This window comes from Artibeus jamaicensis, unplaced genomic scaffold (assembly GCF_021234435.1).
Source record: "Artibeus jamaicensis isolate MK-2021 breed Jamaican fruit bat unplaced genomic scaffold, CSHL_Jam_final contig_548, whole genome shotgun sequence".
In the NCBI taxonomy this organism is placed as follows: domain Eukaryota; kingdom Metazoa; phylum Chordata; class Mammalia; order Chiroptera; family Phyllostomidae; genus Artibeus; species Artibeus jamaicensis.
The window spans coordinates 3,243,970-3,267,224 of record NW_026521883.1 but is presented as its reverse complement, the minus strand read 5'-3'; the positions used below and the strand labels follow the sequence as shown (position 1 = coordinate 3,267,224).

Sequence of the window (23,255 nt, the reverse complement as noted above, 5' to 3'; positions counted from 1 at the left end):
AATGTAACACAACGTGGCCATCAATTCTTGACTTAGGACTTGAAAGAGTAGGTGTGAGGAGCCCAGATCAGAGATGAGGAAGAGCAAAATTGTACCACTTCTCTGCCCAACAACTTCCATAGGCTGTGAGGCTGTGAAGGAGGGAAGGTAAAGTACAAGAGAACACAAGAGCTAAGATGTTGACATAAGACCTTCCTAGATAATGTGTCTCTGTACCCCCCAAATCTCAGAGAGATCTGAGGGATCTGAGAGCATAGAAAACCGATGCTTCACTGCTTGGGTAGAAACAGGACAGGTAGGAGAAAAGAGTCATCTAAGCTTCACGTGGTGTGGAAAGAGTGAGAATATTTCCCATGAGCACAAAACTAATGTGACATGGAAAGAAAGGCAACCAAACATGACTGATCTTCAAGGTCACCCTTGCTTCTGCCAAATCCAAGCTGCTATGAATTTCAGCTCTAGAATTTCCATTTAGTTCTTTTTCATAGTTTCTCTTTCTCTATTGAAGATTCTTTGCCCACCTACTCACAATTTCCCTTAATTTTTTGAACGTATCCTGAAATTGGTTTCTATTGGCTGCTTTTTTTTTTTACTTTTGACCTTTTGATTGGTTTGTTACCACCTTTATAAGAGAGGGACTTCCTGGTGATGGTAGTGTCAACTGGGTCAAGCAATGACACTAAGGGATGACAAGGATCTAATGACAAAGCAGTCACTTGAAGTGGGACAGGCCACCATATCTGAAAATGTGAATAATGTATGATGAGTAGGAGAATTACAGATAAGTAGGAGAATTACAAAATCCTTGTGAAAATGTATAGCAGCACCTCCAATCTTCTCCATCAGTCTCAAACTCCTCCTCACTCAAGAGCACAAGACCCCCTCACTCTTTAAAGTGTAGAACTGGAAGAGAGTTTAAAACATTAGCATCTAACTTTCTGCCTTTAGCCAAGTAGAAAACACAGTCTCCTCCAATGATTAATTTTTTCTAAATAAAAAACAGCTTCTTTTCATATGTAGACAAAAAAAATCAACCAAGAGAGACAGGCATAAAAAAGAAAGCACTACCAAGAGAAATTACAATTAATATTTTGCTAAACATCCTTCTAGATGCTTCTCTATGCAAATACCTATGCATGTAATTTTATGTGACTGAAATAGTATACATGCTTTTAATCAACAGATAATAAACATCATTATTAATAAATGTAGACACACATCACCATTTTTAATGACTGTATTCTGTTGCATAAGTATATCGAATGTATTAAACCAGTCCTCTATGAGAGGGCATTCAGTTCTAGATTCTTGCAATAAGGAATGCTCCTTCTGCTTTCTTTGTGTGTGTGTGTGTGTGTAAAATCTTTGTGCATTTATGTCTCCTTGGGGTAATACATTTGATTTTTTCTGGGCTAAAGCATATTCAAATTTTTTAATAATAAATGAACTATTCCCACCAGGAAGGCTGTACCCACTACTCTCACCAACAGTGAGACCATTGCCATCTTTATTTTTTAGTTTATTGGTGGAACTAAACCAGGGGGACATTGGTAAACAAAACCATACAGATTTCAAGGGTACTACTCAACAAAACATCATCTGCATAGTGCATCGTGTGCTCATCTCCTAAAGTCTCTTTCTGTCCCCGTTGGTCCCCACTCTGCCTTCTCGCACCTTCCTCCACCGGCTTTCCCTCTGCCTACCACCATACTGTTGTCTGTGTCTATGTGTTTTACAGATATATTTTGCTGTTTAACCACTTTATTTTTTCTCACTCATCCCCCAATTCCCCTCCCCTCTGACAGCTGTCAGTCTGGAAACCATTTCCATCTTTGGTCATACTGGGTATGTGCAATCTTTTCAAACTTTACCAATGTGTCAGTCACAAAGTAACATTTAAATTGTTTTGAGTGATTTGCCAATGAGTTCGAGTTCAGTGCTGAGGATTTGGTATCTTGCCACATGTTCCTTTAGGGCCTTAAAAGGACAAAATAGGCAATACACAGGGGCCTGAGATATAAATTGGATGGTATGGCTTCCACACTCTTAGTTATATTGATTGCACTAACTCTTGGTGTCCTTGGGTAAGCCACCCAGCCTGTCTATGCCTCAGTTTCTTCAGATGTGAATGAAATGGGTATTCTTGGAATAGCTATTCTCAAGCTTCCTTTCCAGCTAATATCAGGAGTTGACAGTGGGTAATGCACTGTGTAGATCTGCAGCAGACACTGTTGGTTGACTAACACAATGCCATTCCTTGCCTGCCTCTTATCTAGAAGAGGCTGGAAATGTTGAAATTTCAGCCTCTTTCAGCCCCCTTTTCAGCCTTTTTTAGAGCTAACAGTTGTCCATTTTACCTAGTTCTGGCTAATGAAATGAGAAGGAAAGTGTATTGGGATGCTTTTCGAAAACCTTTCACTCTCCTGGTGAAAGAAACAGGCACAAGACAAGCCCTGGCTGGTGTAGCTCAGTGGATTGAGCGCAGGTCTGCGAACCAGAGGATCGCAGTTTAATTCCCAGTCAGGGCACATACCTGGGTTGCAAGCCAGTTCCCTGCAGGCCAGTTCCCAGCAGGGGGCCCACTAGAGGCAACCATACATTGATGTTTCCCTCTCTCCTTCCCTTCCCCTCTAAAGATAAATAAATAAAATATTAAAAAAAAAAGAAACAGGCACAAGACAGAGCAAACTTGCAGGTGCTGTCTCTCCCTCCCCTGCTGCCTTCAATGCAGACTTGATGCCTGGAGCTGCTGGGTAGTTGTGGTGACTTTGTACAATGTCAACTCAGCTAAGCAGGGTCTGTTTTCCAGAATCCTGCATGGGTTACTGTTGGTCTCAGAGAAATGATGCACAAGATCTGGAAGACAGCAGCCAAGCATCAGCCATGGTTTTCATGCTCTGGGAGACAATGCAGGGCTCCAGGCAAGGTGGTAACTCTGCTGGCTCACCTTGCTGTCATGAGGCAGCACCTAGATTCCAGCTCCCGCCATATCTCCTTCTTTAGTCTCTCTAAGTCCTAAGTCAAGTGCATGCGCAGTTCCATGAAGGGTGTTAGCTTCTCCTGCATTATCAAGGTTGGAGGTAGTGAGAAATACATGCAGATCCAGTCTGTCTTTGAGGATTCCAGTTGTTCATGAATTCCAGTTTGCCCCTGTGGGTTACAAGTCTGTTCCTGCTCTCATCCAAGTTCAGCTTTCTACCCTGACTGCCTTCTGGCTGACCTATGGTGACTTTGGGCTCAACACTGGAACCAAAGAGAGCAAACAGCCTTTCATAGACTCTTTCATCAGCTCCCACAATCATGTGAGTGCTGTCCAGTAGAACCCCTGTGAAGATGACAGTGTGTTATATATGAGCTGCTGATATGATGACCACTAGGCACATGTAGCTCTTGAGCGCTTGACATATACCTTGCACAACTGAGAAATAAAATGTTTATTCTTTCTTAATTTTAATTCATTTAAATTTGAATAGCTACCTGTGGCTAGTGGCGACCATATTGAAGGACACAGGTCTAGCGTCTAACAATAAATTTCACATTCTTTATCACTCAGTGGGTCTGTTCCTCTGGTCGAATCCTGACTGACAGAGGCAGCAACTGGTGACCAGGTGGGGAAGAGCATGTAGACAGAAAGCCAGCATAGCAGGAATAATAGGGCTGGAGAAAAGCCGCCGGGGGAGGCTCACCAACCTGCCGCTGTTGAACTTCTTACATGAGAAAAAGAGAACACCCTTGGTTTGCCCTGTTGGGAACCGGCCCCCATTCCAATCCTGAGGCCCAAATTAACAATGTGAGCTAAGGTATCCTTGGGGAGCAAGTAGACTCTAGTGAAGTGTGCTTTTCAGCAATCTTTCCTCTGCTCCAACGTGATGAATCTGCTCTCATCCAAGTCCAGCTTTCTACCCTGACTGCCTCCTGGCTGACCTATGGTGACTTTGGGCTCAACACTAGAACCAAAGAGAACAAACAGCCTTTCATAGACTCCTTCATCAGCTCTTGCCAGTTCCTATGCAAATCCTTCCACCTTTCTCTCCTTCTCCCTTCCCCAGAGTGATTAAGACCTTCCTTGTAGAATATGATTACTCCTGTCTGTCGCACTGGACTTGTTTTTGGTCACACATAAGCCCATTTTCAGGACTCTGCAAGTATGACGATAGATGGTAAGCAACCATTTTTGTCAGTTGCAGTCTCTTAACCTGACCACTTAACCAATAAACTTTACCAGGAATGGGTCTTGCTGGATACGCCATGGTTAACTGAAAAAATTAATGGCTGAGCAACCTTTTCTTTCAAGGCAGAGCTTGAGGAGAGAACAATGTGCAGTAGTTAAAGCTGTGTCCATAAAAAATTCTCCACAAGTTCAAGAATCTTTTTTTTTTCTTTTTAAAAAAAAATGGTTGCTTAAACAAGTGGTTGGTTAGCCGTTATGGTGTTGGCATAGGAAAAGGTGAAATGGTGGCAACCAAACAAAAGCAATAGTGCAACAGGCAGCTCAGGGGCACGCATGGTTTGGTTGATTGGATGGACATGCTGGCTTCCCACTTCCTCCCAGCGTGGGTCCCGCCCTCTTAGTGTGTCTTCCTGAGAATGTTAAAAGAAGAAGAAGATAAAGAGCATATTGGTCTTACTGCAAGATGTCTTTGGTGTCTGTTACTCTCTTCTTTTTTAACATCTCACGGGACTGGGTTTTCCTAACTTCTCTCTTTTTTGGTAATTAGTTTTGCTTTCCCCGTTGCTGCCCTCCATCCCTCTGCAAAGGGCAAACGCTTCCTAGAGGAGGCCAGACGACTGGGCGGCTTCAAGCATCCAGACTCCAGGGAGCGGAGCAAGAAACACCGCTCCGGCTGGACGCAAGCAGCTCCCAGACGCCTGCGGCCAGCAAACCTCTTGCCCAGCGGTGCTCCCGGCCAGTACCCGGACCCTCTCCCTTCCCACTCCCGGCTGGCGCCCGTGGGGCTAGCACAGTGCCCCGGGACATCTCGTGGGCGCCTGTCCCCGGACACCTGTGACACTGAGCTCAGCACGCGCGGCGCGGAGGAGAAGGCAGCAGCCTCCTAGGCACCCGGCGGGCGCAGGTCGGAGGAGCCTCGAGCGCTGGCCGGATGCTGCAGCGGAGCTGCCCCTCCGGCAGCTGTGGGAGACCTGGGTCGAGCCAGCCCTCGGGAGCGCCGGGGGGCCGGAAGGGGGTTCTGGATTTCGATCCCTCCCCTTTTCTCTCCGGGTCCCGGAGCGCTCCGGCTGTCAGACCCTCCTGCCAGGTAGAAGCCGAGAGAGGAGGACACATCCTTGCTCCTGGCACCCCACCATGGACAATACCTCCAATGACTCCCGCTTCGAGGACTGCGAGACTCGAAAGTGGCTCCCTTCGGGCGAAAGCCCAGCCATCAGCTCCGTGATGTTCTCGGCCGGGGTACTGGGGAACCTCATAGCGCTGGCGCTGCTGGCGCGCCGCTGGCTGGGGGATGCGGGGCGCAGCGCCTGCCGCGGGAACTCCATCTCCTTGTTCCACGTGCTGGTGACCGAGCTGGTGTTCACCGACCTGCTCGGGACCTGCCTCATCAGCCCCGTGGTTCTGGCTTCGTATGCACGGAACCAGACCCTGGTGGCACTGGCGCCAGAGAGCCGTGCGTGCACCTACTTCGCCTTTGCCATGACCTTCTTCAGCTTGGCCACGATGCTCATGCTCTTTGCCATGGCCCTGGAGCGCTACCTAGCCATCGGGCATCCCTACTTCTACGAGCGCCACGTCAAGCGCCGCAGCGGCCTGGCGGTGCTGCCGGCCATCTACGTAGTCTCCCTGCTCTTTTGCTCTCTGCCGCTGCTGGCCTCCGAGCAGTACGTCCAGTATTGCCCTGGGACGTGGTGCTTCCTCAAGCACGGGAGCACCACGTACCTGCAGCTGTACGCCACCCTGCTGCTGCTCCTCATCCTGGCGGTGCTCGCTTGCAACTTCAGCGTCATCGTCAACCTCACCCGCATGTACCGCCGGAGCAGGAGAAGCCGCTGTGGACCCTCCGTGGGCAGCCGGGGAGGCCCTGGGACCCGCAGGAGAGGGGAAAGGGTGTCCATGGCGGAGGAGACAGACCACCTTATTCTCCTTGCTATTATGACCATCACCTTCGCCGTCTGTTCCTTGCCTTTCACAGTAAGTCACTCACTTCGTTTCCACAGACCAGCTCTGCACAGCCTTCTCACACGCTCTCTCAGTTCCACCCTTTCCACTGCCACACAAACTTTCACAACTTGTGAAAACGTGTCCTAATCTGTAGACTTCCCCTGTTGCTTCTCACCTTTCCCCACTTCCTTTCCCCACTAACCCTGGCGCATGGGCCTCTCTAGGTTAGTGTTTCCCATACAGTAATACAGTCCCGCTGACAGGGAGCCTTGGCACTCACTAAGCCAGCCAAGCTCCCCATCCTGGCATCAAAGGCCTGTTATTAGTGTCCCTTCCCTCACCGCAACCCCCCCCCCCCAAATTAGCTTGGCTTAGCATCTGAGGAGGAGGCAGCCCCTTCCCCCTCTGGGTGGTTGACAATAACAAACTGACTTCTCTGAGCTGCATTTTGCCTCCTGGTACCCCCTTCCCACACACTAGTGCTAGTCTCCATAACTGCCTGCTGTTTCACACGGGGTAAAACGTGGTACCCAACCCGTAGCTGCCATTGAGAATGGTCTGGGGTGAGAAGGGTCCCTGTTGCAGAATTCCAGAGCATTCATTATTGTCCTCAAAGTTCCAGAAACACCTTCAACTTTATAGGCTTTCTAAATTACATATTGGTAGTGTAACTCTTTGTGGCCATGAAAACTCATAATACAATAGGTCTGTAATGATATTTACAGGAAAGGCTGGTTGCTTGGAGTAACCCCTTGGTGAGCTTTTGAAATCCCTCTAGAGGAGGCATTTGTACTCTCTTACAAACTATCTTCTTGATGTCACTGTCAGAAATATATACAGGCGCTCTTCAACTTATAATTGTACACTTTTATGAGCACAAAACCACAATAGGAATGGCTGGTCCATCTCAGGGATGGGAGAGGTAGGCATGTCCAGCACTTGCCATGACCCGCAGGCCAGAGCCAATCTGGAGAACTGAAGGCCAGGAGCCTGGGTACTGGGTTGGGTGCTGTCCTGGTGCAGAGCAACTTCAGGAGTTAGTTCTGCAAAGCTGTGAGTTTGGGCCATACAGAGCCAGGGGTATGTCTGAGGGTGGGCTGGCCTCTTACAAAGATGTGGGAACTGGAAGTTTGGGCAGCTCTACTTCATAATCTTCCGAATAATAAGACTGACCCTGCAGGGAGTAAGTAGTTGTCAGTGATTCCCACTTGCCACAGTCTTGTAGGAAAAAAAAAAAAAAAAGCGAATGGACAGTGCCTGCCATTAGCTGGTCCGACCTGTAGAAACTGAGGAAGTAACTTTATCTTACTTCCCACTGTCATCATTGGCTTTGATTATATTCATGTGCTCATCCTCAGGGGTGGGAAAGAACACAGGGTTCTAAAAGCCTGGATATGACCCTCCCCTGCCCCAAATTAACTCGTTTTCTTAGCTATATTTTCTTCTCCCTGGTTCCCACTGTGCACACACTTCAGCCCCACCCTCTGTTAGGACATAAGCTAAATGGAATCAGTAAGTTACACTTCGGGGGGAAATGAGATGGGGTGTGTACAATGTACCATGTTATTCAATGAAGTAGGATTGTGGGAGGCTGCAACCCCATTCCACTCACACCCAGGAAGTTTGTGCAACAGAAATGCTGTGATGTAGAAACCAACACGGCTTCTATGGGTTTGTTTTGTTTCACCGATAGGACATTGAGATTATGTTAGGAATTAAATCAACTTTTGGGGGAGTAGGTTCCCCTCTTTTAAGTAAATTTGCCTTTTATCATGAAGACTCCAACATCAATATGTTAATTTTCAAATATATGTATATTTTATATATTTGAATATATATGAATCCACACACACACATTTCCCCCCTCATTTAATATTAAGCCAGGGGCGGTTCCAGAGTTGCTGCTATGAAGGGACTTAGAGCTAGAAGTCTGGTTAGAAGGAGTGGGGGAGTAAGAGGTTCGCTCTGAAGCTGTGTTTTTATTTAAAGTGCCTGTTTATGGCATGGGGGGTGGAGCTAGATGAAGATTATTTTGTCAGTGGATTCTTGGTACTTGTTAGTGTCTTCATTTACACAGCACTTTAAAGCCTATGAAATGCTATACTACCTCAATTTAAGTTCTTTCTTGGAGGGCTTAGCTGATAATTCAAACTCATGGCCACTGTTTGATGCCTACATTCTGCTATCGCAAAATGCTTGCCATGTGCCCCGTGGGACACTCCCCCCCCCCCATGTCTTTTTGGTTCATTGGTCCACCCTAAACCTGTGATCAGGAACTGCGTGCACCAATCTCCCGCCTGAGGCGGGCTTCACTTCCACACCTCCCAACTGTTAGACAGGGGAAAGGCTTGCGGTTGCCTTCAGACACTTCTCTGTTCCTCTCACAGAGCACAAGCAGACGCACAGAAATGCAGTATGGGCCACAAATGTGAGCCACATACAGAATTTAAAATTTTCTAGAAACCACACAGCAAAAATTAAAAAGAAACATTCATTTTAATCAATATATTTAACTCAATTTATACAAAATATCATCAATTTAAAATATACGCAAGGTAAAAAAAAGTTATTAATGAACTATTCAAACTAATTTTTTCCCTTGCATCCCAGAAAATACTGACAAGTGACCCTATCTCAGCCTGGTCCTGCCAGAGCTGCTTTCTATGTCCCTTAAAAGTGGCTCAGCAAGGAAGACAGTGCCCAGTGGGACGCCAGCTTATTCCAGCACTCCAGGAGAGGGGGAAGGAAGAGAGTGGGGATTTAGGAAACCTGAAACTACTAACGTTGTTGTCCCAAGGTGTGGGCAGGTTAGAATTACTACAATCTCCAAGAATCCCAGTCTAGGACTTCCAAAGTCTGGGAAGTGAAACTATCAAAATGTAAAATACCCAGAGTCCTGTAATGAAGTCAGATTCAACCTCAATATCATTATTTTCATCAACATCAAAATGGCTAACATTTTTGAGTGCTAATTTTTACATACACTAACCTATTGCCTTCACAACAACCTGTGAAATAGATAGTATTATTATCCCCATTCTGTGGGTGAGGCAATTAGCTTACCCTGGGTCCCACAGCTGGTAAATGTTGGAGCAAGGATTCAAAAGCCAGGCAGTTTAAACACAGAGCTTATGCATGTAACCACTACACTATCAGAGAGGAAGTGCTTATTGCAGGGTAACATAGGAGAAAATCAATTCAAAATTTCAAAGAGAATTGTGAAGATGTGAGAAATATCTGGTCTACTTTGCCCCTTAATTCCAATTTGTGAGCTTTAAAAATAAAATGGGAAAGACCTTTTACTTCATATCGGATCAAGGGGCCTGGGCTGGGGCCAAGTGTGTAAGTTCCTTTTTACTTCTCCACAGATCTGTGAATTAAAAAGTTGAGACTGAGATTTGAGGAGATTGGCTAATGTAAATGATGTTTAAATTAAGAAATAATCAGGTGTGGCCCAGTGGATTGAGCACCAGCCTGCAAACCAAAAGGTCAAAGGTTGGATTCCCAATCAGGGCACATGCCTGTGTTGTATGCCAGGTCCCCAGTAGGGGGCATGTGAGAAGCAACCACACATTGATGTTTCTCTCCCTCTCTTCCCCTCTGTCTAAAAATAAATAAACAGAATTTCTTTTAATTAAGAAATTATCAGGCTACCCCTCCTGTAAAATCTTGCATTGTTACCACAAAACATTTCTTAAGTGATTTTTTAAAAAGGCATGAGTTGTTTATGAAATGACATTACTTTGGCTATCCAATAGGAAATCATTCATGAGACCAACAACATATTCTAAACTGTTTATGCACTAGAGGAATATTGTATAAATTAATAAATTCCTCCTTATGTTAATCAGCTGTTGTCATCATTTCACAGAGATAAGTAGAAACTTTCTTCAAGAAATGGAACAGAATGCAGGAAATATATCAGGCCCCCTTCTTGTCTCAGATACTGTTTGTGTCTTCATTCCCAACCACGTCAAGCCACTTTCTTACTACTTGACTAGTGATTGTCGGTAACTCCTGGTCTTTTGAACTGCTTCCCACATGCCATTAGGATAAAGTGCTTATGCATTTTATTCACTTCTAAAATTTCAAGAGCAAACCATTGACTCATTCTAAAAATTTCTTCAGGTTTAGAAATTCTTTAGGGCTATATTTTTCAGGTAAACCTGATTAGTGGAAATCTGATCTTTGCCTTACAGGCCAAACTCAAGTAAATAATACTGCAGTTTCCTGTTCATTCCTGGTACTCTTTATGACATGAATGGGGGTTGTAAAACTGACATAAAATTGACCAGTTACATAATTGGAAACTATCACAATTCTAGTACAAATGAAAGAGCAATCTAGAAATCTCTATGCATAACCATAATGAACTTTGCTTGGTGATGTTTTAAGTGAATATCCATTTACCACTGGAAGGTCCTTTATCATTCATGCATCATTAATGATGTGTTTAGGGATTGTCAAAATAGTTTTCATGCACATTACTTATTTTTCCTTTTTATTGAATTTATTGGGGTGACACTGGTTAACAAAATTATACAGGTTTCAGGTGCACCATTTCACAACACATCATCTGTACACAAACACAATACTTTTTTAAAAATATTTATTTATTTATTTTAGAGAAGGGAAGCGAGGGAGAAAGAAAGGGAGACAAACATTAGTGTGTGGTTGGTTGCCTCTCATGTGCCCCTTGTTGGGGACCTGGCCTGCAACCCAGGCATGTGTCCTGACTGGGAATTGAACTGGTGATCCTTTGGTTTGCAGGCCAGTGCTCAATCCACTGATCCACATCAGCCTCAATCCACAGAGCTACACAATACTCTTTTTTTTGTAATTGTTGTTCAAGTACAGTTTTCTGCTTTTTACCCCCATCCCAGACTACAAAATATTTTTTACAAGAAGAAAGTTTCCTATATGAGTGTTTTCACATGACATCTTTTCCTTTACCCTTTAATATTATAAAATGGTGGTTGTGAATAAAGACACAATTACACTGAGGATTTTTAATTTAAACAACAAAAACCATAGTCCTTTCCCCAAAAGAGAAGTTGTGCATTAATGTCTCCACCCTTAGAAGTGTTGATCATCACTGCTGTTTCCGATGACTAAGACATCAGCTTAAAGAAAAACAGCTTAGGGATGGTATATCTCTGTTTTGGTTTTACAAGAGGCTATCACAGTATTAAGTTTTTTTTTAAAAAAAAAAAGAACAGAAATGGTATGTGATTGGTCTCTGAAGACACTGTTTCAGGAAGGCAATCAGAGTCTCTTTCCACCTGAAGGCTTAAGACTGAGTTAATCTGCAACCTGATCTCTTTGTGGCTTCTCCTATCCTCTCCTGTGAAGTTTTTGGTCACCACTCCCCATCCTTATCTTGAGCTCACCTTTCTTGTACCTCAAATTATATTAAGGTCTACCAAGCTTTATTTTTCTCAAACTATTTTGCTACCTAAAATTGCTCCCCTCTAACAGAAAACTAGACTTAAGACTTCTACAGTTGGGACATCTGGGTGATGGGATGGGCCAAGGTCAGGAAGTGCCTTCGGGGCAGGCTGACACTTCCTGCAAACCTGCCCTCCGTGGACAGCGAGCGCATGGGCCACTCTGAAATCATTTGCAAAATCTTGTGTTTATGTGAGTTCTGGGGAGATGGTTCACGGCATCCAACATTTTCTCAGAGGGTTTAGAGCCACCGCTCTGGAATACACAGGCCCAGAGCTCTGAACCTTAGCATTAACTGTTTTGTGTGTGGCTCTGGGATCACCTACAGCACAAGGCAGGGGACACCCTTTAGTACCGGAGCCACAGCCATGCCTCAGTCTTTCCTTCTGAAGGGAATTGGGCTCCTGCTCCCTCTACCACAAATCACCTATGATTTGGGGAAGAATGTCTTTAAAATATCAAATACCTCCATGAAATTTGTTTTCAAAGAATGAATTGCGCAAAGCCTATAGGCAGGATACTTACTAATGCATTTCACAAGGGAGATAAACACACAATGATCTCTGCCTGCAATTTAGATGTGGAAAGTGGGAGAAAGAAAAGCATCAAGAAAGCCAAGCAGCTACTTAGATGCAGCCATGGTTCTTAACAGGAACAGTGTTGCCCATAAACCTTGCTGACACCTTCAAAAAGTTGTCTCCTACAGACCTAGTCAGTGGCGAATTTTATATGAGGCTTTACATCACAGACTTGCAACAGAGTAGTGGCTGAAAGGAAAATTTGGGTCCCACTGCTTGAGTGTGACTCTGTTGCTTCCCTACTTACCTGGGGCCTGATCTGGGACAAAGTAACTAGTCTTCTCCAGGGTTGTCCAACCTGCAGCCTGCGGGCCGTGTGTGGCTTAGAATGGCTATGAATGTGGCCCAACACAGAAATCATAATTTACTTAAAACATTATGAGATTTTTTTGTTATCACATGTCACAGTGTATTTAAGATGTGGCCCAGGACAGCTCTTCTCCCACTGTGGCCCAGAGATGCCAAAAGGTTGGACACCCCTGTAAGCCTTGGTTTCCTCCTTACTGAAATGGGAATGATCATATTTTGCAGGTTCAAATAAGGATTAAATAGAATAAGACTTATAAATCGCTTAGCACCATGTCTGACACACATAGGTATTTAGTAAATATTAGCTTCTATCTCCATAGGATTCAATTTCCAAGGGAAAATCAGATTGCATGTTAATGATCAGGAATTCTGGGAGCTCAAAGTCATTTGTTTGATTGGCCAGGTGTAAGTGCAACTTTAGTTTTTATTTCAGGCTTTAGAATCCCATGGGGGGGGGGTCAGGGATAAAAACCCGATACACATGTTACAGCCCAGATTTAATTAATCAGAGTCTCTGAGGGAGGGAGCAAGCCATCAGAATACTTTTAATGCTCTTTGATGAATTTCAATGAACTGCTAGATAAAGTTCTCATTTGCTTTAAAAAAAAAACTACTATGTGGTTATACTGCTGGTAGGAAAGTGTCTCAAACAAAAAGCATCCAGTCAGTGCCAACATGAAATTTTCTGTGGGAGGCTGCAAGGATTCTATAAAAGATTTAAAAAAAAACTCCAACACTTATTTTCACCTGTGCCGCTGTGTAGGCATCATAGTCTCAGTAAAGCCCCGCAGAGACAGCCTGGCCTAAGGAACTGAAACTCACTTGACTCACTTAGATTAGCACTTGGTATTTTTCTTATAGCAAATGTCTTAGTAGGTGTACAAAAATATGTATAAATTCTACCAGCCTCTGAAGCAGCATATCATTAAAACATTAATTAATTGACTTATGTGCATGTGTCAGCCTTTAATGAAAAACCAGGATTGGCTGGAGGGGGAGGAGAATGGAGAGTTAGTGTTAAATGGGTAGAGTTTCAGTTTGGGAAGATGAAGAGAGTTCATCTACTTCCCTTCTGGAAGTAGAAGTTGGTGATGGTTGCTCTTCTGTTCTTTTACGTGATGGTCAGTCAGGTGTGGCCACAAGAGAAGACAAGAGAGTCTCAAGAAAACAAATTCATCATACTCCCAAGTCCTAAAAACAAGGATGCACAAAACCAAGGGCCACATGGGAAAGGACAAATGCAGGTCAGGCAGTGGTAGCAGTTGCTGGGAGGCGCCTGGGCCACAGCCCTTAATGGAGCTTCCAAGGGAAAAGCGAAGCAAGACAGGGTGACCAGTGTAGAACTGGCTATTAAAATCATTTCAGCAGGCTCGAAGCTGTAGTGCTGTTCTCCAGTTGCCTGGTACCAAGCCCTGGGAAGATTAAGGCAAAGAGAGGAATGTTGCTTCCTGGGGAATAGGACCAGATGGAGGCTCAGGATTCCTTGGTTTGCATATCAAAGGGTTGCTCCCCAGTGAGCCTCTGGCTGTTTCCAAGAACTGGCTATCCCTGAAGGGACAGTATCTACCTACCGAGAAAGGTTTTTAGGATGTCAAAGCATCATAATGTATATAAAATAAAAAATATATAAACAATACAGTTGAACAACAGTGTTAATGCACTTAATGGCACTGAGTTGTAGCACTGGTTAAATGGTTGAAATGTTAAAATGGTAAATTTTGTTACATATATTTTATAATAATTTAAAAGAAGCAGGGTCCACAAGATCAGAATGATGAACTCAGGGCAAAAGACAAGAACCAACTTTTTTTTTTTAATGAGGAAGTAGGAGAAGAAGAAGACAAAGCTTATGTCAAGAACCTCAAGGGCTGCTGCAGTAGATCTCTCTTCTAAGCGTAAAAGAAAAATTGTTCTCTGCAAAATATTGACCAGCTCCTGAAATTTTAAGGATTTTCAAAAATCACCCAACATGGTGGATGAAATGGAAAGGAAACAAATAGTACAGAATTGCTTCATCCTCTAAAACCACTTTTCACTTCTCATTGCTCTGTCACACTCCAAGGAGATCAGGAACTGAAAACCTGACTCATTTTCACGTGTGAAGCTGTGACACGGGAATCCCGAGCCCTTTCTACACTCCCCATGTGGCCAGCCAGTGCAGTGTTACTGGATTCTTTGGAAACTAGATTATAAACTCAGACTTTTCTGCTACAGAGTGTTCAGTTGTGTGTGTGTGTGTGTGTGTGTGTGTGTGTGTGTGACCAATATATTTTCATCAACTACACTTATATACAATGTTATCCTGATTTCTAAGCTCCCAAATCTCTCCTTAAAAGACACCGTATAAGTCCTGTATATTTTTCATCCAAAATAGTTTAGCTGCCAAGAAAATTATTGCCTACCTAACTTTCTCTTCTTTCTATAATCTGGGAAATCCACCATTAATTCTTCCTTTTCCTTACTCATCTGCCAAGTCTTTTCTCCATTCCCTATGCCAAGATTCTCTGGCATAAACACCTGTGGCTGCCAAACCTTGCTGCTATTGTCCTAACATAAGCAACTCGAAGATGCCTGCTCTTCTGCCTCCCTGCAATTCGCTTTGTATATCCAGTTGTCAGGTGCCACAGAGTAAGCAGGAGAGAGGGAAAGAAAAACATTCCTTCTTTTGGTGAAGAAGAGTGGAGGAAAGAAGGATTAGCTTTCTAACTCAGGGGCTACCATGGGTAAGAAAGTCCGGGTGCATTATAAAGAATGGTGGTCTTAAGTGGCTGGGTGTGGTTTACATCTGTTTTCCTTTTTTCTGTAAACTGAGTGGCAGTGTTTGATCTTTATCAAGCACGTTATCTGACCCGAAAGCTGTGTTGCTCCCTAAATATCTAAGAAATCCGATGAGAGCTGGTATATCAGTTTGAGGTCACTGGTCAACATGTGAAGCTGTGTCCACTTTTCAGTGTTTAGGGCATAGCTCTGAAGACCTTTGCTCTAATGTGGACGACCAGGATGGAGCCCCTGGTGAGCAAAGCACCGCTGTCAAGGGAGCTGGGATTTGTGTCTTGACTCCAGCTCCCTGGGGTCCACCAAACAGCCCTGGGAACTTGGGCAAGTCACCTAACTCCTCTGCCCCCGGGTGTCCTCCCTGGTAAAATGGGGATAATGGCTTACATTGTGGGGCACTTGTTATGTGAGCACTGTTTCCAGTAGCTTGAAGAAAGATATTGCTTCCTTTCATCCTCCCAGCTAAGAAGGAGGTATTATTGGCATCACCTATTTTACAGATGTAACTGAAGCACTAAGAGGTTAGTTTTTTACTTATGGTCCCAAAGCTCTATGTGGAGCCCGATTGAAAGCCGGGCAGTCCAGTGGCTGGAACCCAGGCTGTCTTGTGTACCCTCTCACGTTGAATTGTGATAATTAAGTCAGATTAAGTTATTTGGAAGTAAACGGAGCATGTTGTTATTAACTTCCCTCAAGTTCACTTCTTCATCTGCCAAATGGAGATAATACTTATGTTTCAGAGTTTTTGTAAGGAAGAAACACATAGAAGAAGTGTGAGATTTTGCTATTCCCCTTTCACCACCACCACCACCAACAAAACACGTTTCTAAATTTTGAAAAATTGCATATGGTCTGAGCCTGTCCACTGCCGAGATGTAAAACTAACATCATTTCCCCCTTTTGCTTCTTACAGATTTTTGCATATATGAATGAAATCTCTTCCCGAAAAGAAAAGTGGGACCTCCAAGCACTTAGATTTTTATCAATTAACTCGATAATCGACCCTTGGGTCTTTGCCATCCTGAGGCCCTCTGTTCTGAGACTAATGCGTTCAGTCCTCTGTTGTCGGATTTCACTAAGAGCACAAGATGCAACAGAAACTTCCTGTTCCACACGGTCAAATGCCAGTAAATAGACTGACCTTTGTGGACAATAGCTAAGAACTGCTTAGTTAGCTAGCATCTGGAAGATCATTTTGAAAGGCTTCCTTGGAGAAATGAAAAAAATTAGTTTGTAAACAAACTGAAGCTACCCTAATAAAACAGTAAGTAAACCAACATTTTAGCAGTGGTTTCGGCTGCAGATGTGCTGACAAGGAGGCACTTCCTGGAAGGTGTCAGAAGGAGACATAAAAGCTGCCCCTGGAGCTTGTTACTCCGGCTTTAGAGGAACCAATGGCATTAAAGACCCGGTTGCCTTTTGATTTAAGCTTTCCTGCTGAATGAGAAAGCATGTGGTTTTGTAATTTGTTTAAAACCTGAAATAGTTACTGTGTGTTTTCTATATTAATCTTTTGTGTTACTGATGTTATAAACACACAGTGTACAGTCAGACCAGATAAAACCTTCATATGTATTCTCTAGGAAGTCAAGATGTTGAAGCAACCAAGCCTCGTGTTTCGTGATTGCTTAACAGACCCTTCCTTTGGCCAGTAGGCTTGAAGTTCGCAGGCACTCTGTACTGCAATGTTTGCATGTATTACTCATAGAGGGGTAGTGACTACAGTGTTACTCATAGAGGGGTAGGCTCAGCTTTTTCACTGGTCCTCTGGAAGCTGTGTGTCAAAGTGTCAGATTATTTATTTTATAATGCCTGTTATGCTAATACTAATCGAGAAAACTTTTCATAATTTTCCTCTCAACAAGAAATAATAGACTATTAAGAGAGTTAATTCTGATTAATACTCTTCATTCTGTTTCCAGTGGAGGGTATATGTGGCTATGTCTGAAGCCATGTTAAAAACTGAAAGGACATGGTTAATTCTTCAGATACACTGGAACCACTTTAATGCTGATGTTGAGGCCATAACTAACATCTACTTTATAAGAGGATTGTGTTGTAGCAAAACTCATCTGCCTATATTTTTATCCAGGAAACACGGGTTGACTAATACTATATAGAAAATCATGTAACAATGAATCATATCTTTATATATTTCTAAATCTAAATGCTCGACATGGTGTAAACTCAGCATCAAAATATTTCAGTGAGTTTGCACTGTGTAATCTTAGTTACTATGTAAGCTCATCTGAAATGTCACAAAAATAAACTATGAAACAAAACTTTGAAAATGGAATAGTACCTAATGAATTCTCCCAAATAACACTTTATAGTTAGTGTAGATATAATGTTTTTCCAATAAAATATAAGTAGAAAAAATTAACTTCGCAAGTTTTTAAAGTATGGTTGCATAGCAAATTAGAGTGTAAAGTACTTGGTACTACAGGATTCTTCCTAACGTGATCTTTAAAACAGTAGAACCATCTTATTTTTTTTTCAGTGAGTGTTATTACAGGATAGCCATTATAAAAACAAAACAAAACAAAACAAAACAAAAACAAAAAGGGATGTTTGTTTTTTCCAGTCTCATCGAGTTGCTTACGTAAAACCATTTCTTATAAGTAGTTATCAAACTAGATGATCACTAAGAGTTTTTCCAAACCATTCTAGGCATCAGTGTGTTTTGACACAATCTATGTCAAATCAGCTCTTATTTTAAAAAGAATAAATAAATGATTTGCTTTTCTACCAATTTAAACAAACCAGGCAAAATTTAACTTAACTAAGATCTGGACATGTAAGTAAATCTTCTCTGTCTAAAGTTAAGAAATTGTTCTAAATGGAACTAATTAAGCTTGTGGGTGATTTCTATACAAACATTCTGAGGTTACTTGGAATGTGGAAGATTGATTTCTTTTATCAAATGGCTTTTTCCCTCCAAATGGAACTGTTATTTATAATCCTTTCCCCCACCTCACCACCACCCCCAAATCTGGAATAATACCTGAAAACTTAAAATAGTAAACTTGGACATAATATCACTAGTGAGAACAAAGTATAACCATTTAATCCATTTATTAGAGAACTGGTGGATCTCTAGAGCTTTGTCTCTTAGTTTACTCCTGTTCCTTGCACTGTGTTAAATGACTATTTTGTTTGCACTGATATATACACAGAAGGAATCAGAGATACAAATCTTATGTAAGAGTCAATCACCTACTATGAATGGTAATTTGAAGGTAACAGAAAAATTACTAGGATTGGATATGTGACTATTTTCTTTAATCCCATCTCATCACATACTTGTTTAAGTTTACTGGGAATTTTCAGTTAGAGAAGAAAACACAGAACTTTGCCTGATACATTAAAGAAACAAATTGTGATGAAAGAGGACCTAGATTTTATTATTTGCCCCTGATAATCAGCGCAATGAGAATGGATAAAGAAACTATCACAGATACTCACCTCAAAATGCCAGCCCTAACTTTAGGCGTCCAGAAATGGGCATAAGCAGTCTGTTCTGGGCCAAATTATTCCTGGATGGTTCACTGTGGCCCCAGATCATCTTTCCCAGAAAGAACTGGGGAATTCTGGTACTAAATTATGGCCTCGACTCTGCAAAGGTCCTATAGGGACCTGAGTTTGCTTAGAAGCTGTAGAAAGCATCTCTAGAAGATATGAATCTCAAAGTGGTTTGAACCAACAACAACCAAGAGCCAGACCAAAACTCTAGAAACAGCACCAGCACCAAATCACTAAGCTGGCAGAGGTCACAAGCCCTGAGGAGTGGGGAAGGGAAATCCTATCCACATCATCACATTCTCAGGGTGATTCAGTTGAACTTTTGGCACCCCTGCCTGCTCCTGTTAGTGCATGTGGAAAGAAGGATTGTCCTAATGCTAACGTAACATCATTTCGGATTTTGAATCAAGGAAAAAAACAATATATTAGTTCGCACTTCAGCAGAGGTTTATTTATTTCACTTAGTCAAATGTGATAGTTTAAGCCAATGTAGTGGTTTTCTGGATTTGAGAAGGATCCCTACTTGAGCTGTTCACAGACAGAGAAGCAATCTTGTCTGCAAATGACTGATTTATATATGTACACTTAAATGCCCACTATGTACAGATGGTGTTGCAGCTTGAGTATTTGATGACTTTATTCTGTCTTCATCAAACACTTAACTTCACTGGATTTCCTTTCTGAGTGCACATTTATAACATACCTCCAATCACTAACAGCATTATAATTGAGTTTTTAAAAATTCATAAAGCATTTTGATCACCTGAAATGAAATACACTATAGAAATAAATATTATCTTAGCAATTCCCAAAAGCCATAGTCTAATTTATACATGGGACCAAGGCCATGTATTGGGCATTAATTTGTATTTCAGAAAGCTACTCTTTTTTTTCTGGTAGATTGTGTGACTTTTTTATTATAAATGAATTTTCTTGAATTATATTTTTTTATTTACTGTAAAATGTATGTACTATTAAAGGTCAGTCTGAGTGGTTTAATTTTGGAATTCATGTGTTTCATCTTTTAAACTCTGCCAAGAGTCAAATATATCGGTGAGAATTCCAGCAGAAAGAGATGGCACATTCAAAAGGGCTGCTGAGGGCTATGAAACAAAAGGAATGTTTACAGACCCTGAGGTTTAGGGAATCAACAAGGGATAGTGAAGGATCCCTTACAAACTGTTATCATTCTGTTATCACTCGTAGGCCAGAAGAGACAAGGGAAGAGCAGCAACCTCTGGAAACCAGTGATAGCTGCAGGAGGGTCCACCCAGCAGGAGCTATGGTCTGAGGTGGGGAAGCAGAGTTGCTGCCAAACCACAGGCAGGGAATGAAGGAACTGCCTTCTGGAACATCTCTCTTCCTACTCACTATTTGTCTGCTGGTTTCTCCCATTGGCTAAACCCAACCGTAATCCAGAGAGTAAGAGGAACCTGGATAATGCAGCCCAGGAAGCCCATGGTGCAGGGGGAGAGTAGATTTAGATAGGCAAATGGAGAAAATCCAGCATAAGCAGATTAAATTATATATTTAAATGATACCAACACAAAAATTGAAACCACAGAGTGGACGGCCTCTCTTCCTGCCTTTTACTCCAAATAGATATCTAAGCTTGGGGAATAGGAATCAGTTTCATCTGTATGAAAAATAGTAAAATACTATAGATTCCTTTACCAAAATATCTGTCGATGGCTCTGCTTTCTGAGCCTCAGCATTTATATTTACCCAACTCTGGAGGCAGTTAATATGATCAGGAGGAGAAAGGGGATCAGGCCGAAGCATCTTTCTGTTTTCCTGGCCAACAGCATACCTGTTCCTAAGCAAAACAAAGGGAGACCGTCACAGATACTGGTTTGGAAATGAACTGAAGCCTTATTTTTAAGAAGGACCACTGGAATGGGAAAAATAGAGAAAAGGCTCACTTAGCAGTGCCAAGGGTATACGCCATATGCACAAATTTAACATAAGCTGGGATAGATCTACACAGCTGTTAAGGAGTATATATAGCAACTCAACCATTCCGTATAGTTTACGTTATTTTTTATACTCATCCAAGGACATTTTTTTATTGCTTTCTAGAGAGACAAAAAGGGAGAGAGAAAAACATCAATGACAGAGATAAACGTTAATTGGTTGCCCCCAGTATGTGCCCTAACCAGGGATTGAACTGGCAAACTAAGTGTGTGCTCTGACCAGGAATCGAACCTGCAACCTTGTAGTGTATGGGACAACACTTCAATCAAATGAGCCACATTGGCCAGGGCATGAGTTCTTCATAGTTTTAAATGCTGAATTGAAAAATCAGGAAAAAGCAAATTTTAACTCAGTGAAACAAATTGGACAAAGTATGACGCTCCAGGCCATCTGTTCATGTTGCCCTTTATGCTACCGCAGGATTCATCTTTACTCATTCCTTACTCCCTCCTTCCATTCCCTTCTAGAACACACTTTTCCTGGCAGAAATCCCCTCTACCACTGTGTCCTGTCCACTTTCGTGCACACACTCAATCTTTCCCCTTCCAGCAAATTCTGGATTTATTGGGGGATATTACAGATTTGTCAGACTGCTGGGAGTTTCTCAGACAAGTTGTTTAGCCTCTCTGACTCTCAGTTGCCTCATTTATAAAATGATAATAAAATTATCCATCTCCTCAATTACTCTGAGGATTAAGTGAGTAACTGCATGCAGAACATTGAGCACAGTGCCTGGCAGTGGTAAATGCTAATATGATTAGAGGTTAGTACAATGTTATCTTCAATGCCCAGTTCAGTGGCCCCTCTGACCTCCTCACACACATTGGCTCAGATTGGTCACTCTTGGTGAGGATCGTGGTGCTAGGGGTCATGGTTATCTCTTAACTCTGGGTAACTGTCAAGAACGATAATGATAATAAGCATGTGGGACAAGTTTGTATTTCAGAAGATGCAGTGAAGACTGGCACACATGGGACTATGTAGAGGAACATATAAGCACGAAAGAGGAGGCCAGGAGAGGTGGAAAGACACAAAACATGGTTCCTATCCCCTCCACGGAGGCAGGGAACTGAATGAGAGCAAACAGTACCTGAGACATTCAGGCAGGGCATGTTGCATGTTGGGAAACGCAGCTCTATCACGAAGCTGAAATCGAGCAGAAGTCATTTACACATCTTCTTCTGGAGGTCCCCAGAATAAGTCCAAGCCATGTGCCTCGGGTGACCTTACATGTTCCTGAAACCAGCACCCAAGACTTCCCTTCTCCAGTCCTCATTTCCTCAGCTGGTGAGGAAGACACCTCACCACTTGGGTGTCTTCCTCCAGTTTTTAAACCAAGATATCAGTGCCCATCTTAATATGCTGGGCCAGAATCCAACACCAGTAGATAATTCTAAACCAGTCCTCTCAGTGCTGAGTGCTGATATGCCAGTTGCTGGCTCAATCTGGACCTTGGAATTACCATTAATGCAACCTGTGATTACGAAGTTTTATTATCAACTAGATCGTGCCTTTATAATCTTAAACAAATGGAAGAAGCAACACATTGCATGTTACCTAGAGGAAATCTGGGTGTGCAGGGGTGAGTTGTTCACTGGGGACATCTTCAAAAGATGCCCTTATGATCACAGTGCTGACCTTGCTGCCTGAGACCACATAGGTCTCAGCTTCTCTTTAGCCATTTGCCTGTAACTTTTTAAAAAAAGATTTTATTTATTTTTAGCCAGAGATGAAGGGTAGGAGAAAAAGAGGGGGAGAAACATCAATGTATATTTGCCTTTCACATGCCCCCAACTGGGGACCTGGCCCACAACCCAGGCACATGCCCAGACTGGAAATCAAACTAGCAACCTTTTGGTTCACAGGCCAGTGTTCAATCCACTGAGCCACACCAGCCAGGGCTGCCTATAACTTTTTGGATTGGCTCTCTAGACTGGGAATGGGGAGCCTTGAGTTTACCATCAGGCGCTGGCCTTTCATGTTAATAACTGGCTCTTCAGGTGATGAGAACTAGATGCTGGTGCCAGAGCGTACAAAACAATTTTCCCTTGAAAATGGAACCTGCTGCCTTTAGTTATCAGATGACATTTTTGCTAGAATTAACTGGCTGGTGTTCATCTCAGTCCTAAGAGTATGCCTGACATGTCATGATAAAGTAAACGTTTAAAAATGGTCACAGCTACACAATTCAACCTTTGAAGGGAGCTGAGACTATCTTTCAGCTCTCAGAGTTTCTCAACATGTCCACACTATGAAAAGCTCGGAGGAACAAGCCAAAAAGCCCTAGACTTTTGAAAACTCAACATTAAATTTCTTTGTTCTTATAAATAAATGTCTTCCTGTTACTTGTAAGATGGAAGGCACAATAACCCAAACACAGTGAGCTGCGTACTGTGGTGTATTACTATGTGACCTGTAAAAATAAATCTTTCTGCTGTGAGTAGGCATTCCGATAAAAGAGCACCCTTAGCTGTAAATGAGAGATCTTTATTCTCTTTACTACCTATTATGGTGATCAGAAAAACACTAGCTCA

At 42.7% G+C, this 23,255-nt stretch overlaps 1 protein-coding gene and 1 long non-coding RNA gene across 2 annotated transcripts in view; one reads left to right on the top strand and one right to left on the bottom strand.

Moving 5' to 3' along the window:
• The window catches only part of LOC119057017 (uncharacterized), an 86,341-nt gene that overhangs the window by 8,424 nt on the left and 54,662 nt on the right, over positions 1-23,255 (bottom strand). The window lies entirely within an intron of this gene.
• Positions 4,470-17,859, top strand: PTGER2 (prostaglandin E receptor 2). The gene is made up of 2 exons (XM_037155664.2): positions 4,470-6,145; positions 16,139-17,859. The coding sequence occupies exons 1-2, from the start codon at positions 5,306-5,308 to the stop codon at positions 16,358-16,360; spliced, it is 1,062 nt and encodes a 353-aa protein (XP_037011559.2). The 5' UTR covers positions 4,470-5,305; the 3' UTR covers positions 16,361-17,859.